This window comes from Rhineura floridana, chromosome 19, assembly GCF_030035675.1.
Source record: "Rhineura floridana isolate rRhiFlo1 chromosome 19, rRhiFlo1.hap2, whole genome shotgun sequence".
NCBI classification, from domain to species: Eukaryota; Metazoa; Chordata; class Lepidosauria; order Squamata; family Rhineuridae; genus Rhineura; species Rhineura floridana.
Window position 1 is genome coordinate 8664264 of NC_084498.1, and position 18397 is coordinate 8682660.

General features: G+C 42.7%; 1 protein-coding gene across 2 annotated transcripts in view; it reads right to left on the bottom strand.

The window, feature by feature from the left end:
- The window catches only part of SBNO1 (strawberry notch homolog 1), a 49710-nt gene extending 34679 nt beyond the window's left edge, over nt 1-15031 (bottom strand). Inside the window, exons 1-10 of one of the 2 annotated variants that reach the window (XM_061602461.1) lie at nt 14540-15031; nt 9728-9855; nt 8203-8307; nt 5991-6288; nt 4513-4557; nt 4137-4237; nt 2735-2831; nt 1612-1772; nt 1371-1504; nt 1178-1268 (exon numbers count right to left, since the gene is read on the bottom strand). In XM_061602461.1, the coding sequence (XP_061458445.1) occupies nt 1178-1268; nt 1371-1504; nt 1612-1772; nt 2735-2831; nt 4137-4237; nt 4513-4557; nt 5991-6288; nt 8203-8307; nt 9728-9853 (1158 nt within the window). In that variant the 5' untranslated portion in view covers nt 9854-9855; nt 14540-15031. The remainder of the gene's footprint in view (nt 1-1177; nt 1269-1370; nt 1505-1611; nt 1773-2734; nt 2832-4136; nt 4238-4512; nt 4558-5990; nt 6289-8202; nt 8308-9727; nt 9856-14539) is intronic. The other variant, XM_061602462.1, reaches the window with a different exon arrangement.
- Nucleotides 15032-18397: the final 3366 nt, after the last annotated feature.

The following is an 18397-nucleotide window of genomic DNA, read 5'->3' on the forward strand; positions in this document are numbered from 1 at the left end:
AATCACATTTAGTACAATTTTGCTCTTTATTAGAAGTAGAGATACTCAAGGATTTAGTTCATTCCACGTTTTTAAATGAACTGACAAGATTTAGACTTCCTAGACCAATACACAGATTTGAGCAGTTATCCTTCAGTTTTTGCACTTCTCCAAATTTTGTTTTACAATTCTTGGCCCCAAACATCCATACCTTATTTTAGAACAAGAACTGTTACCCTTATTTCAGGGTAAGATACATTCAAAAATTAGTACTTTCGTGTGGTTAAAAATTTGCAATTGATGCAGACATGGAACAGAACAGCTTTATGAGTCAGGACATGCAAAACTGACATGGACTGGAAAAAGACAGATCTCTCCATTCCCAATTAGAAATGTGCACAAAAGCAGTTCTAGCCAAGTACTTGTTAAACCCCAATCCTAGAAACGTTATGCAGAAGTTCCACCAAGATCAATAAGACTGTCTTTTCTATTTAACATCTGATTGCCAAGAATACATTAGTTACTAGAACTTTACTGTGCAGAGCACTGAATGTTTTTGTTGCATTGTATTTTATTCTGCACTGTATTTCTGTATTTATCAATTGTGTTTCTGGTCTACTGACCGTAATAAATAGATATTGATCATGATGATTATAACTTTATTGTTGCAGTACTAATAGTAGATTTGTTAAGTATAAAAATGCATCAAAGGCCATTAAGACATTGAAACACATGTAAAAAGTGATTTAATAACAGATCTAGCAAGATATCTAATGCTGTAGAACGAAAGAACTAAAACAGCATAACCAGCTAAAGTTTTGTGCCCTAATTTGTTGCAAACTACAAATTTCTATGGATGAGTTCAGAAGCAAATTACTACCCCAAATAAACTCAAAAGAGCTCAAGTAATTAATAATTGGAGACTAACACCCGCAATCCTAAACACTGGAATACGCATCACTCCTGTAGCAACACTCTAAAGCCATGGCAACATCTTGATAACGTTTAATGATACTGCACTGGCAGAGCGGGATTCCAAGCAAGTGTGTGCTACAACAGCAACTTAGGCAAGTAGGCAACAAAACCATGAACGGTAGGTGTCAGTGTCTAAGATACACAGCACTCATGTAACATGCACCTCACACAAGCGTATCTAAATGTTTTTGCCTCAATTGTACATAGTAAAAGATTTCCACACCTTGTTTAATGAATGAACTAAAATGTTTTTTGCTCCAATATCTCTCAGATCTCTTTCTGCATCATATTTCAGATCATTTGAAACACTAAACCTGGAAGAGAACAAACAACTATGAAGATACAGCACACACACAAAACGTGTTAAGGATCTAGCTTACACATTTTATTTCCATATTTGAATCTTCCCTACTTACCATACTGCCCTTTTTCTACCTAAGAGGTAGTTTTCATAAATTATTCCAGCTATGGTCCTTCCTTTTCCTACGCCTGCACCATCACCTATCAAGAAACCAGCTCTGTCTCCATTAGGTAGGAATGTTTCATGTTGCTGCAGAAAGTTACAAAAAGCACAAAACAGATTCAGTATAGCAGAAGTCACCCTTCAACCCCTTGAAGCAATGTGAGTTTGAAGTAAAACATGAAACTGTGACATACCTGGGCTGCATATGTGATTGCTTCAAGTTGCAATGCTGACAGCCAGCCATTATCAATACTCTCTTCAGGAATTGAAGACTTGTACCAAACTTCCGGAGGGGTAACACTGGAGAGAGAGCTGGTTTCTACCACTGGATCAGGATGACGCAGACCAATTTTTACTGTTTGGAAAAGGTAGGTGGATTAGTCCTATAAAAATTCTAGGCAACATCCTATCACAAGGTACTTCAGTAAGAGCAAACTTGTAGCGAATCCAGTTCAAACCATTACTCTCAGTAAACCTAAAGCTAAGGACAGCCCCAAATACAAGGCTGTTAACAGACAAGAGCAGCATGAACTGTTTAAAAGGGTTTACAAAGTAAAGGACAGGGACTAGCATTTGTTCTCTCTCAATATGACTCATGATTTATACACACCTTACCCCATATCTTGGAGAAAACCCAAGGAACTAAAGCAGCCCTGCTAAAATTAGCTGCCTGCAAAGCAATCACATTGTCTTAAGGCACATGGTGCAGCCAACTTGCTGAAGCTAAGCATCATACATGAAACAACCCTACTATGTCACCTTGAGCTCCATGATGGAAGAGAGGCAGAATATACTATATTTTTTTTAAAAATCCCTCTGGACTACTCAGGCTGCCTGCTGCTATTTCTTTGTGTCCAAATATATAAAGGAAGGCCAAATACAAGCCTCAGTTTAGGAGAAAACAACTGATGAATGTATCTTGAAGAAATAATCCAGTGAGTGGTATTCCAAAAGATGCCCTGGACAAGCACAAAGGCAATTCTGCCAGTGCAAGGAATCCCCTCTCCTAAATTCCTGCAATTCCCCTTGATCAGCCCCCCTGATCATTCCTGGGCCTTTGCTGGGGGAGACGACAATGTAGGGGGGGAGCCCTGTTTGACTGGAATTCCATTTATGTAACTTTGGGCTGCCAGACATCTAGAGATTTGTTGCTTGAAGCGGAGATCCAGACTTCAAATGAAAAGGCTTAGGCAGGCATATGTAAACACATACTACAACCATTATCTACTTACACAGAACATATTTCTGCTTTATAAGCTCTATAATTTATATCTGTGTATTAAGAGTAATTTTAAAGGAGCAATTTATATAACATACGTTTTATGGGCATGTACTCAGCATACGTGTCTGCATGACCCATTTCTTCTTCATCTTCTTCTTCAGGTTCTTCTTCTTCTTTTGCTACTGGCACTTTCTGCAACAAAGATTTGCATTTGTACATTGTATTAATACAGGAATAGGAAAGCTAAAAACTGATCAGATTCTGCTACACCAAAAGAAAGTACTGTTCCGTATTTAAAAGTACTGTGTTTTGGGCATTCTGATTACAGAAACATTCTATAAATCAACCTCACTATTTGAGCAGATTTTTTTTTTCTTAAGGCACTCCTTTAAAGGTTTTAGCCAACCAGAACTACATCCCTCACTTCCCTTACAGATGGTGGTGAAACACTCCAAGACCTTGCATAGTCTAGATACCTTAGTGACACCGAAGCACTTTCACTCATATAAAGTATGGTTTTTCTCAGACTTGGAAACATCTATCTGAAATGAACTCCCATGTAGATGTACAACTGGAGAACTGGGAAACTCTTGGGAGCTTCTCGGTCCACACACCACTGTAATAGCATACAATTACGTGCAATAGAATGGGTTAACCAATTCCACTGAAAAATAATGCTTGGAGCGATTCAAAAAACTGTGGTTTGTTGTATCACAATTGCTCATGCAGTGATGTAAACTATCACTTGATGTTCTAGCCGATGAAGATTCAAGTGTGAATCAGCTCTTATTAATAAATCTATATCAAATATTTTAATATTAAATATTTTGATGCAAACAGGGTCTCTGAAGAGGCTTAACATATAAAACAATCCAACACACCACAAACAAAACATTAAAAATAAAACATTATGCCAACATGCAGCAAAACTGATCAAAACCCAAGGTTTTAAAAAAACGTATCTGGAAGACTATTGCTAACTGATCAAATATGGATCAAGACCACCACAAAGGGTTGAGCATTATTATTGTTATTGATAAATTTTGTTCTGCCCTTCCTCCCAGGGTGGCAAACAAATTACAAAACACTAAAAACTTCTATAAAACATTAAGAACAAAACATCTTAAAAAAACCTTTTTTTAAAGTTTAAAATATCATAAAAACAATTCCAACAAAGATGCAGCCTGGGATAAGGTAAACAAACATTTATAATTAAACTGTAGCAGTTGTAGGCAACTGACAAATATAACTGGGTAGGGAGTTCCAAAATCAGGGTGCCACAACAGAAAGGGAGACTACTGGAGTCAAGGCCTATCTGACAACTGGATGTGGGGGGGAAACCTCAGTAGATCTTAAAGAGTGGGAAGATTTGTTATAGGAGCAGCACTCCTTCAGAAACCCTTTTGTTTGTGTTTTTTTGGGGGGAATCCAAATTTTCAGGAGCAGTAGTCTGTTAGAGAGCAATATAAACACCATTGCTTAAAAAGTTGCCCCTACCATTGTTGGAGAAAAGCTTCTCATTTTCAGGTCTTTTATCCATATTCTTGCTACTTCTTTAGTGGATGCCTCCTTTTTTACAGTACCATTGCTTATATCAGCTGCAAAAAGAAATTTCCAGGTTAACATTTAACAAATAAAAATTTCTAGGGTATAGTCAAATCATCTCTCTATAGCTGAAGGTCAATCCTAAACATCAAAATTCTCAACAGGTTCTGTCACAGTCAAATTAGACAGGCTGCTGGCTGTTAGACCAATGTTACTACTGCAGAAGACACCCTTCACCAAAGGTATACCTGGATCACCTTATATTTGTCACATGTGGGTTAAAGAGAGAAAGCCCTACTCCCAGTTTTAGAAGTGAAAGTGATCTTACCTGGTTTGGTGGCGTTTACCACCTTTGGAGACACTATAATTATTTCTGGAAGAAAGTCAACATTTTGGGTCTCAATAATTTTAAAATTATTTAGGTGAACACAAGATTGAGCGCATCTCTCTCCATCCAAACATGATGGTATTCACAACTAATAACGATTCTCAGATGTGTACGTTATGTTCTAAGACTTGGGAGAATTGTTTAAGTCACATCTGTCACATCCATCGCCACGAGGCCTCACACTGCATGCTAGTCAATGTGCTTTTAAAAATAATTAAAAAAAAGAGTTTGCCATAACTTGGTGGATCAGAATATAAGACTAAACTCAATTTTCTCTGGAGCGATTCAAGACAAATAATAGTGTAAAATACTTTTAATCAAGAAAATGTTTGCACCTTGCTTCACCATTAAAGCCTATTCATTCACAGAAATAGCACCCCCCCTAAAAATGATCTTTATGCATAGCTATGTTTTCCATTGCAGTCTGCATTTAGAGAAGTTGATACAGAGCAAGTATGCTCTAAACTAGGGGTTTCCAAACTGTGGTCTATAGACCACCAGTGCTCCACAAGCTTCATTCAGGTGGTCCACTGCATGACTGTGGATTTGCAATTGAAGACGGGAGACAGCACATCCATCACAATAAGTATTCATACTTCTGTTTAATTGTATTTTATTACTTCTTTTATTTCTAACATTGTATTACAATTCAAACTGCATGGAATATAAAAATACAATATATAAGAAATAAAAGAAGCAATTAAAAAACAATTAAAATACTGTGTCTAGTACAGCACACAATGGCTACAACAGGCAGAAAAATAATTACACTGTCTGCCAAGACCCTCAGCAATTTTTCTAAACAAAGATTCCACTTGTAAGGACACTCATATGTGGACTTTACAACATTGCTGGACTATTAATGTACACCATGTCCAACAATTCCCCTACCATAACCTTTACCAACCTGGTGCCCTATAATGTTTTAGACTACAAGATCTATCAACTATGCTGGCTGTTGCTGATGGAACTTATAGTCCAACATTTTGATGGTCCCAGGTTGGTGAAGGCTGACTTACATATTACATGTTACAAAGCTTACTTCATGTTATTTAGAAGTATCACATTAACGAAGTTGACCTGCCCAGTTTAAGCTTGAATTCTCATTTTAAGATGCTGTATCAAACCATCAGGATTATGTCCTCTGGTAGCCAAAAGGCTGAGTGCTCAACATCTAACACCATCTTCCTCAACCTGGTACCCTCTAAATGTTCTAAACCAACTCCCATCACTACCAGCCAATGTGGTAAATGATAAAAGAAGAGCTGTAGTCCAAAATATCTGGAGACCACCAAGTTGAAGAAAGGTGATCTGGCATAAAGACAATGGGTATGCAGCCTGCAATGAGAATGCTACACCATTCCGTTCAACTCCCCGCAAATTAATACTCCATCCAGTCGGCTTCCTAACCCGCTTACTTGCAGCTGTTGCAACCGGCTGAGCAATGTTAGGAGGTGGCTTCAGCTTCATTAGCTCATTAAGACTATTGTTTGTGAGCAGATCTTTCAGCTTGGAGGTTGTGGTAGTCAGGGCGTTCCGTACTGTTGGTGCTGCAACTGATGGCCGGGTAGTGGTGCTGGTTTGTATAATTTTTGCTACAGTGATCGTCTGCCTGGTAGTGGTGACAGGGGTTGTTTTTGTCATTACTATGGTAGTCCCCAGAGTAGGAAGCTGGTTTATTTGATTCAACACAAAGGTTGTGGTTGATGGTGGTTGCTATAAAAAGAAAAAACATTCTTACAATTTTAAGATGAATATCACAAGCTTGATATTAGTATTGTCAAGCGCTGATCATAGATGTGATATCTAAACTAAAAATCAAGTTATTGAGTTCACATCACCAGGTGTGCAGGCCAAACAGAAACCAAATTTAAAATTCTTATTTAGTCTCACGCTGCAAACAAAATCAAAACTAAAACTGAAATTTTTGATTTCACTTTCAGCAAACAAGATTCCAAGGCAGCATTGCATTTCTTTCCTTGAGCTGGGGAAGTGTCTGTATAAAATCTGCTCAGCTTTTAGTGCATCTGGTTACTCTCCAAATTATTATACCTGAACAGAAAAAACCTAGTATTTGGAATCATAATGAAACCACTGAAGAAGGGAAGTCCGTACATACAAATATCACGGGCAAGAGTTGGCCAATAATGCAGCAAAAATGAACATTTAATGGCATGTAGAAACTATGAAGAATTGGGGGGAATTAACGTGGACTACTAATTTAAATAAATATACTTAAAACAAACATGCCAAGTAAAATCATTCCCTAGAACAGGAATGGGGATCTCCAGATGTTGCTCAACTACAACTCCCATCAGCTCCAGCAAGCATGGCCAATGGCCAGGGATTATAAGAGTTGCAGTCCAGCAACATCTGGAGGCCCACAGGTGCCCAAGCTTGTTCTAGGGCATCAGAATATTTTCCAATGCAAGTTACCCTATGCAAATTACCCTAACACGCTTAACAATTTTTTCTAGAAAATTTTCCAATTCAAAATTTTTACTGAAAACCCACACCACCACTATTTAGCCCCCCCCCCCCCGTTATTCAATAATGGGGAGCATCCAATATTTTTGCTATGAATGGAGCTTCCATTGATATCACAAAAACAATGCATGCAATCCAGTATTTATTATACTGTGCAGGCAGTTTGGAATACTTTCAGTAGAAACATCAGTGGTACATGCTCTAGTAACCTCATGCTTAGACTACTGCAATGCGCTCTACGTAGGGCTACCTTTGAAGACTGTTCGGAAGCTACAGCTAGTGCAAAATGCGGCAGCCAGACTGCTAACAAGGACCAAGCGGTCCGAGCACATAACACCTGTTCTGGCTCACTTGCACTGGCTGCCAATAAGCTTCCGGGCTAGATTCAAAGTGTTGGTATTAACCTATAAAGCCTTATACGGCGCAGGGCCACGATACCTGTTGGAACGCCTCTCCCCCGATATGAACCGGCCCATACACTACGTTCCACAACGAAGGCCCTCCTCCGGGCCCCGACTCATAGGGAGGCCCAGAGGGTGGTGACAAGATCTAGGGACTTCTCGGTGGTGGCCCCCGAATTGTGGAACAGTCTCCCCGTGGAGGTGTGCTTGGCGCCGACGCTGTTTTCTTTTTGGCGCCAAGTGAAAACCTTTCTTTTCACCGAAGCATTTTAATTTAGTTTAATTTAAATTTATACAAATTGTTGTAATTGATTTTTGATTGTTTTTATGTCCTGTGGTATTGTATTATGATTTTACTGTACTTTGTTCACCGCCCAGAGAGCTATTGCTAGTCGGGCGGTTTATAAGCTTAATAAATAAATAAATAAATAAATAAACACGATATATAATACCTAGGATTCAAAATACACCGAAGCAAACTGTCTCCCCAAAGCAGACTTTGCCTCAGACATACTATTCATGTACAAATTGGCATGCTATGCAAGTTAGTGAACACTGAACTCTGCATTGCAGTTTAAACACTTGACCATGGGGAAAAATTGCTTCCAAATAGCTCAAGCTGTCTTGCAACTCCAAGTACGTGCAGGGAAATCTGTGCTTATTCAGGTTTTTTTCTCCCAATATCAAGTTCACCCCAGAGGCAAAGGTTTAGCTCACATACTTAAGAGTTCACTTTGCTTACCCTGATGTTCAGGACAGTTGGAGAAGATGCAGTCTGTGGTTCCGATTTAACAGCACCTGATGCTTCAGTCTCCAGGCCCATTTCTAATGTACTAAGTGGTACCGACTAGAGAGAGAAAGTGACAATAAAGTTATGTTGTGTAATATATCTTGGAAACATCCATTTAAGACAAGAGTCTCACCTGCTTTCCCTTTTTATTTAATACATTTTTACCCCACCCTTTAGCAAAAAAGGTTCCAAGAGTAGTTTTTAAAAATCAGTCGTAGGACCATGCCCTCAAACTCACAATGTAGAAGGCCTGGACAAAGAAAATGGGGCAGGCAGGGAAGAGGAAAAAAGCAAGCTCAGATATCAGTTCTTAAAGTTAGTTTTTGTAACAACCAGCTAAAATAGAAATATTTCAGTAAGTCTGATGGAATAGCTGCTCTTGGACGACAGCTGAAGAAAGGCTCAAGGCAACTGGTCTCTCAGCAGAGACAGTAGAACAGCCCGGCTTTCCTTCTTCTGCTCTGCAGTCTGATGGAATGGCTGCCACTAAGTAACACATGGGAGAACTTTTAATTGTAGATATATCCCAAATAAAATACTATGTGCACACATAAACAATTGCTGTATAAAATAGTCACACAAATGTTCCACTCAAGACACTTGGGCACTTAAACTGCCTCTAGAAAATAAAAAAAACACTGACAACTTACTCTGTGACCTTAAGCAAAGTCTGGATGACAGCACATGTGTATTTGTACATATTTATATGTACGTGAATTTTACTGGATTGCATTTGCCTTCTTGAGGCATTTCTCCCTATGCAATTGAGCTCCCCATGTGGAAAGACAGTGGTGCCCCGCACGCTCACCCTTCCCCCGTGAAATATCCATGTGAGAAGCCTGCTGCGAGGGCAGGGCTGTAGCTTACAGGGTTAGCCTACACCCATCTCCCCTGCAAAAAGCTTCCAACATGTGGACAGTGTCAGGAAGGGGGCAGGGTAGTAGGGGTGAGGAAAGCACACATGGCACCACTGTCTCTCTCCATATGGTCTCAATCACATGAAGAGAAATGCCTGATGGAGGCTAGGTTGTTGCCATTAATTTGAAAGACATGACAGACCCAAGTGACTTATGCAAGGGAAGGAGCAGCACAGGCAGAGACGTTACAACGTTACAGGAGAAACTTTCCAAGGAGATTAATTTTATACCAATTATGAGCAGCATATATCCTGAAAAGTTTATTTCCTAGAGTCAATTACTCTGCCTCAAACCACTGCACATTATTGACTTGGAACTGGGGAAGCTTAATGTAAAACAGAGTAAGAGTGAATGTTGGTAGCCAAACTGAAGATAGGCCCATTAATACAGCACCCATGTGGCTTCAGAGCCAAACTACAACCATGTTTTAATGTATATACAAAATATGTAGCTTCAAACATCCTAATCAGTCACGCAGTATCAACAATGTATTTCACAGGTCAATAAAGGCAATTCAAATGTTATTGCTGTAATTAGTTTAAATTTTATGGCTTTTCAACCTGCTGAACAGCCGGAGCTGGGGTTACAAGACCCATATCTGTAGAATCAATATCAAACAGGTCATTTGGGCTGATTCCACTCTCACTCAAAGCAGCAAGCAACAGATCTTGTCCTGGTTCCACCATCTCTGAAACAAAACAAATTTACGATTAGATTGCTTAAGTTGCAGCAATGGTGTATACTGACAGAACTCCAGAAGGCAATACTCCTCTGAGCTACTCCTTTCCACAAGTTACAGAATAAGGAGCATCAGCTTCTACAAAATTCTCAAGACTGCTCTGACGGATATCAGAAACTCACAAAAAAGGTATTCATAAAGTTGCTACTGCATTTAAGTATGGTTGGTTAAACTCTCATCTCTAACCCATTATGTGAAGAGCTGCTGTTCCTGTTAGGTACAGAATATTATCGTAAGCCTCCCTTCTATTAGACTGCCTGCTCCCAAGAACCACTGTTATGTCATGGGGACATGCTTCTAATAAACAGGCTTAAAATCAGGGTACTGGATGTTCTAGCAAGAGTGGTGAGATTTTGGTACATGTACCTCTGTTTCCAACTATGTTAGAATGAGAAGAGATTCTGACAACTGCACATTTTGTTTCGCCAACCCAGTGACGGGAAACCTTTTTGACAAGCAAACCACAAGTATTAAATATTAAACAAGGCCACCCTAATACATACTACCATATATACTGAGCTCCCTGTGGTGTGAGGTGCATTTGCCACCAGCCTTCTGAGCAGTAGACAAGAACGTAGGCCTGACTGTGCCACTGCTCAGCTAGTGGGCCCTCCTGCTCAAGAGTTCCTTAAAACCTTGATGCCTATGTCCCCCAAGACATGGGTGCCACAGATTGCCCACACCCACCCTACCCAATTTACTTTCTTTTTTTGCTGATTTCTCTAGCATCATCCCCAATATTTTACTTTATTTCTGCTTAACATGGACATTATTAAGCCCATCTTTCTTTCTGTTAAGGCCTATTTAGCTGGTATGGTTGCTACAGGCTGTCCCCATTCAACGCTGTAGCTACAAGATGTTGGAGACACAGTTTATCTTTCATTTACTGCAATAACTGTTTGCATTAGATTAACTCCTTCCCTGTTAACTGCTAAAGGTGGTACCTTTCCTAGGCCCATTAGTTTCCAGTAATGAAGAGAGTACTAAAACACATTTACTGTTAGCAAGATTCATCTCCCATGAGTTTTGAATGAACTGAACTGGTCTCCAAGGGAGCACATAGCTAGAATGACACCCCAAGAGTTCTGCCAACTTGGGACAATTTCGAGATTTATTTATTAAGCTGCATAACCTGACTTACAAATGAATGATTCTTTAAGTGGACTATAATAGATTGCAATAAAACACAACACCTTTTCATCTGACAGATTGATGGGGCCAAGAGTTTCACGACTGTAAGCGCTGAAAAGCACTGCATTATATCATATGGGTTCTATTTAGTATTTGATGCATTTTTAAGTTGTATCTTCTGCCAAAACACATAAAATGGCATACACCATGGCAGATGTACAACTCAGAGCCAAGTTCAGAACGCTCCATCTTGCTAAGCTAGAGACCAAAGTCATCAATACCTCGGAGGTACTGAGACTTCAACAGTTATGACGGACCACAGCATTTTACAATGGATATACCTGGCAGTAGCAGTTGTACTTCACAATAGTTATGAACACCATAAACCTAGCATTCAAGTCACAAGCCAGGCTTTATGATCATTAATAGTCATGTAAACAAATAACCTTTTTAATAAATGAAGCACACTGACAAAAGAACATAAAGTGTACATGTAACAAAACCAACCTCCAGCTCCTTTAACCTTCAAAGTGTCACAGAAGGAGAAAAATGCATATGGTTTCAATGGATTTGTAGATTTACCAATGATGAATTTCATCAAAGTTATTTCAATATGCAACCAGGTAAAGGATAAAACATTCATTATTAAAACAAAATCTCAAGAATGCCCATGAAAATTACACTGGTCATACTTAACAGGCCTTTAAGTTGAATGCCACCATTTTCTATAAACATCACCCAGGGCACAATCCAGCTCGCATTTTCGCTGGGGGGGGGGGAGTTGGATGCGGCGGATCTCCAGCTGAGCTGGCCTTGGTCCCAGCTCATCCCTCAGTCTAGCTCAACTGGAGCTCAACAAAGACTAGCATAAGTGAAGCTGGTGGAAGTCCTGAAAAAGGGTATGTCAGGGGAGGAGCCAAGGTGAGGGGACTTAGGTCACATCCAACTTGTGCTTTGAGTACTCCAGCAGGTCCCAATTCAAGCAAAAGTTACTCTGGGAAAAAGGTCAGTCTAAAAAAATTAATACAGAAGTCAACGGAGAGGGCTTGCTCCCTGGTAGGGGAATTTAGGAGAGCAGCCTTTTACTTTCTAACCCCTACATGCAGCTCCTGGTGAGCCACCGTTCAGCCAACCCAGAGGCTTCTGAACAGCAATTTGATGCGGCACAATTTTACACTGGCTTCTTTTGCTCCAGCACCACTTGCACCAGCTTCCCCTGAGTACGATTGCTCTGCCCACTGAAATAGAATACTTCTTTGGGTTATGAGGCAAAAAATATACCTATGTTCACAAAAGATTCAGAAAGGTTGCTTTCCTCAACAACTTCTGCAAGAGAACGTTTATGGGGTTAAACCAGGGCTGAGGGACATATGGCCTTCCACATTATGTTGGATTCCACGTCCCAACAGCCCCAGCCAGCATGGTTAATGGTCAACAAGTATTGGAGTTATAGTCCAGCAGCTTCTGGAGGGCCACAGGTTGCAAACCCTTGAGTTAAACAGACTTTGAGTCCATTTCACAAATTAATGTTTCCCAGTCACTGCTGAATCCACAAATCCTTGAAAGCCTTCACTAATACAAAACAGAATGTAGCAAGAAAGTTCCTAGATAGTTCACCAGAACGTAGCTTTGCACATAACACCACATGTGCAGGACATAAACTTCCGGATTGGGTTAGAACCAGCTGTGTAATTGTTGTACACACACTAGTGCATGCCAATGACTGATCAACTAAAATACTCCCCTAAAAAGCAGCATGGAGGAAACTAACAGAGTATATGAGAACCAAACAATGCTTCTGGCTTTGTTTTTGTACAAACCCTTTACATTTTAGAATCATAGAATAGTGGAGTTGGAAGGGGCCTACAAGGCCATCGAGTCCAACCCTCTGCTCAATGCAGGAATCCAAATCAAAGCATTCCCAACAGATGGCTGTCCAGCTGCCTCTTGAATGCCTCCAGTGTCGGAGAGCCCACTACCTCTCTCGGTAATTGGTTCCATTTTAATGAGAGATCTAAGTCTGCTTGCTAAGGAGATATCGAAAGAGAACTTGAAACATAAGGGAACAAAAAGCATTTCTGCTTAGTCAGCCAGGAGGAACAAACTGCAGCTTTCCCCCACATTTTACAAGGCAACTGATTCTCTTTAGTGCTTATCCACCCAATGAGGCAACTCCAGGCATCCTTTGACAAAAGACTATCAACAAAAACTCACAACATAATTCACACACAAAAGAAGCAAGCATAATTGCTAGTTCACTTAAGAAGCTCAATCTGCAAGCATGGTATTGCCACTGGCAAACTGCACTGAAGTTTGCTCTGATGCAGAAAGATCCCATGAGAAAGAGAGAATATATAGCAAGAGTGCACCAGCCCAGCCCATTAATTCAAAATACTGGAGATCTGTCCAAAAAGTGATCTCCAGTTTTCAGACTAAGAGTAGGGAAGAGGCAGAAGGTTAAGAAATCATGCTTCTTCCCTATCTCTAATCTTACTGTCTCCCCCACTATTAAAATTTAGATTTTAAAACTCAGTGGGGCAGCAAGCCTTGTTTAGAAATGCTTGAAATATTTTAATGTACTTTGCACACTGCTATACAAATGGAGAATAAGCCAGTTATAAACTCAATCCTCACTACCTTCCTTCTCTGCCTTGTGTGTGGGGGGGGGGTCGGGGATGTTAGAGAATTACTTAAAATAAGGTGGAAACTAGACCCTACCACATGGAGAATCTAGGCCAGAGGTCACCCATGTGGTGCCCACCATATGTCTTGAACTACAACACCCATCAGCCCAAGGTAGCATAGCCAATGATGAAGCATGAACCGCAGACCAACGGTATCTGGAGAACACCACATTAACCTACCCTTGCGCTAAGGGATACAAACAATCCCCATCTCCAAGCAGAAACAATAAACAAAGTGGGAACCTCAAATCATAATGGGGAAGGGGGAAGAAGCAAAGGATTACATTCCCCCCTTGTACGAGGAGCAAAAAGAAAATCTAAAAGATTTGGCTGCGGGGGGGGGCGAGAGAAAAGGAGTGTGAGGAAAAGAAAGAAGGAGCAAAGGACCCTTCTTGGCACATCAGCTCATCTACTTTCTTCACCGGTGTAGCTCTAAAGCCCTCTCGGTCTGCAGTATTGGGCCAATTCATGTCTACCTTCAACCTGAAGGGCTGGGAAAAGAACCCCCCCATGCAACAAAGAACTTAATCGCTCGTTATTGAGGGGAGGGTCAGAGAAACATCATGCAGGCTTGAGTGAGGGGCTCCAAGAACACCTGAGGAAAGGCGTGCGCGCGCGCGTGTGTGGCGGGACAGGGAGACGCAGCGCTTCTTTCCTCTCTCCACCTGAATAGCCAGAGCTCAAGGAGCAGCAAAGGAGAGAGAACGGGGGCCGGTAGGGCAGACCCTGAGGCACCTCAACATGGTCGTCACTTCACCGCCCCCCGACCAGAAAGAAAACAAAAACACAACCGAAGAAGCGAGGCAGGACGGACTCACTCTGGCCGTCTTTCGGAAGCTGTGCCGGGATCCTTCCGCCGTGTTTCGCTCCCTTATTGACGCCTCAGCCGCTTTCTAACTCACCGCCGCCATCTTTGCGCGCCCGCCCTCCCCTCTCGCGGAGGGGGGAGGGGGCGGCGCGGCGGCGCGCGACGAGGGATGGGCTCGCGGCGGCGATGACGCCACACCACGTGACCTCAGCAGGCTGCCCCGGCTGCTACAGCCACTGTTGCTGTCACCGCCTCCTTCTTCTGCCTGGCGACGCGCACCTCCACTGCGCAAACACGTGACCATCGCTCGCCTTCTTGCACCCCCTCCCCGCTTCCTTTCCTTCGCGCCTTGGGAAATGCGGTGCGCACGCGTATTTCTCCTCCTCGTCATCATAGGCTCCTTCGCCGCCTCTTCTCGGGTCACATGGTGGACCGCCCAGCCGATCTTTCGCCGCGTCGCATGGTCACGTGCCCCGCCGCTTCGTCACGCTCTTCCCTTGCTTCAGAGGAATGCGAAGGGGAGGGGTGGGGGGGGAAGACGTGGGTGATATTACTAAAATGTTCGTCGTCGGCGAAGCCCCTCCGCAGATCCCGGCGTCGACTCATTACTTGCTGGAGTAACACGATCGCTGCCGCTTCAGGGTCGAGTGCTGGCCTAGGCCCGGGTTTTTTCCCGTTGGGAGGGGCAAAGCGGAGGAGGTCGAGGAGACGGCCGTTGGGAATCACGTGGTACTGTTTCCCAAAATGGCGGCTCTGTGCGTACCGACGCAAGGGATAGATGTCGCATGTCCGGCCCTCCTATCGCGAGAGTTTGTTCTCGCAAGGCGCGATGGGAAAGTGCAGTCCTTATGGCAGGAGCCATGATGAAGAGGTCGGGGGAAGAATCGGTGGTGTACTACGCAGGTGCGGACACAATTTGTCGCTTGGGAGGTATCCGCAGCAACGCGCACAGCTCTGCCCAGTTTACCCAACTGCAGCTTTATGTGCTCGTCTTCTGGATCAAGAGGACTTTGTCACTAGGCGGCATCGAATCTCGTTACTCACTGTATTAATTTATAGCGCATCTTAATGCTACAACGCATACTCTAAATGTGGATGCTGTACAGCTCAGAACTCTACAATGAAAAGTTTTTTAAAATGTATATATTTAAGATGCTTTGCTTTAATATGTTTTTAAAGTCTTTTGTTTTTAAAATGTTTTGGAGTGTTTTTGTTTGCCATCCTGGGCTCCTTCTAGGAGGAAGGGCAGGATATGAATTTAATGAAATACCTTAATTAATTAAAAACAGAAAAAACGAAGGGGAAGTCATGTAAAATCTTTCTAATGTATTTATATGGAGTTAGGGTTTCTCTTTTGGTGATTCTACTGGAATCTCATTACAGTAGGGCCCCGCATACCAGCGCTCCACTTCCCGGCGTTCTGCTAATGCGGCGGCTTTCCTCCCCTTTTAAACACGATTTTGCAGCTTTTGTGGCATTTTTGCACGATGCGCCCCATTAAAGTCAATGGGGTTCCGCTTTGTGGTGATTTCCGCTTTACGGTGGGGGTCTAGAACGGAATCCGCTGTATAAGCGGGGCTCTACTGTACTACACAACTGGCAGAACCGCAGCAGACTATTGAGATTTAAGTCACATGATCCCACACCACAGATTTAAAGTGCATAACTTCCCCCAAAGAACCCTGGGTATTGTGGTTTACCCCTCGAAGAACTCCAGTTCCCAGCACCTTTAACAAACCACAGTTCCCAGGATTCTTTGGGAGAAGCCATATGCTTTAAATATATGGTGTGGCTGTTACTGAATGCCTCTAGTTAGTGCCTGTCTTTGCCATGAAAAACTACTGAGACCCTATCAGGAATTCCTATTCTGTTTCTGAAAACTGTATTCCCCACCCTTTTGTTGCTAATACTTAGTGGAGGGGGTTTCCCCTCACCATTTTAAGCATTACAATAGGGCCCCACTTATATGGCAGGTTAGGGACCAGACTCCCTGCCGTAAAGCGAAAATTGCCGAAAAGCGGAACATCAATCAGCTGTAGTGTGGGGAGCTCCAGCTGACAGCGCTTGGCCTCTGAAGCTCCCCCTGCAATAGCTGATTGAGGTTCAACTTTTCTGTGCATCGCCCTCTCCCTCCCCCCGCTTGCTCGCCCTCGTTATGGTGGGGGAGTAGTGCTACCGCAGAATCGCAGGGAGGGAGCTGCCTGCCCGCCTGCACCTGCTCACTTGCCCTCCGCCGCCTTCCTTGCTCATCCCCCCCTTGCCCGCTCCCCCTCCCCCTGCCTGTTCGCTCGCTCGTCCCCACTTTCCCTCCCCCTGCCTGTTCACTCGCTCTCCACCGCCTCCCTCGCTCATCCCCCCTTGCCCGCTCGCTCTCTCCCCACCTGTTCACATGCTCGCTTGCCCTCCGCCACCTCCCTCGCTCATCCCTCCCTTGCTTGCTCGCTCTCCCCCTTGTCTGTTCGCTCGCACGCTCGCTTGCCCTCAGCCTCCTGCCTCAATAATAAAATGGTGCCTGACGCCTTTCTTGGACTCAGCTACTGAGAGCGTTGTCAGAGCTTGGGTACTACAATTCCCATCAGCCCAACTGTAGTTTAAAAAAGGAACGTTTCCAAGCTCTGACAACGCAGGCGCCATCAATTCACATCATGCCACAAAATCGCTACAAAAACAGAACAAGTGCTGAACATATGGGACATGGACACAATTCAAAACCTCTGCATTATCGAAGCGCTGTAAATTGGGGCCCTACCGTACTTGATATTTTAGACATCAGGCTATGACCTTTTTATTCACTCAGGCCACTGATAACTAAGCTGGCCTCTATGGTGGTGGTCATCTTTTAGTGGGGTCATTATTATTATTGGATGAGCATTCTAGGTATTTTGTATTACACATTGTTTTACATTTTCTGGTTTTAATTATTTTTCATCTGTATTTTATTTATTTATTGTACTTATATATCGCCCCATAGCCGAAGCTCTCTGGGCAGTTTACAGTAACTTAAAACATTAAAACAAATATACAGATTTAAAAACACACCTTTTAAAAACAATTTAAAACACAATTTAAAAATATAAAACAATTTAAAACACATGCTAAAATGCCTGGGAGAAGAGGAAAGTCTTGACCTGGCACTGAAAAGATAACTGTGTTGGTGCCAGGCACACCTCGTCAGGGAGATCATTCCATAATTTGGGGGCCACCATTGAGAAGGCCCTCTCCCTTGTTGCCAGACTCCCAGCTTCCATCCGAGTAGGCACCCAGAGGAGGGCCTTTGATCTTGAACGTAGTGTACGGGTGGGTTCATATAGGGAGAGGCATTCCATCAGGTATTGTGGTTCCAAGCCATGTAAAGCTTTATAGGTCAAAACCAGCACCTTGAATCGAGCTCGGAAACATACAGGCAGCCAATGCAAGTGGCCCAGAATCGGTTTTATATGTTCGGACCGTCTGGTCACTGTTACCAATCTGGCTGCTGCATTTTGCACAAGCTGCAGCTTCCAAACCGTCTTCAAAGGCAGCCCCACATAGAGTGCATTGCCGTAACCTCATCTGGAGATTACCAGAGCATGGACAACTGAAACCAGGTTATCCCTGTCCAGATAGGGACGTAGTTGGGCCACCAACTGAAGTTGGTAGAAGGCACTTCGTGCCACCGAGGCTACCTGAGCCTCAAGTGACAGAGATGGTTCTAGGAAAAACCCCAAGCTACGAACCTGCTCCTTCAGGGGGAGTGCAACCCCATCCAGGACAGGTTGGACATCCACCATCTGGTCAGAAGAACCACCCACTAGCAGCATCTCAGTCTTGTCTGGATTTTATCTTTTTAAATCCCTTTGAGACATTTTTAAAAGTAAAAAGTGACTAA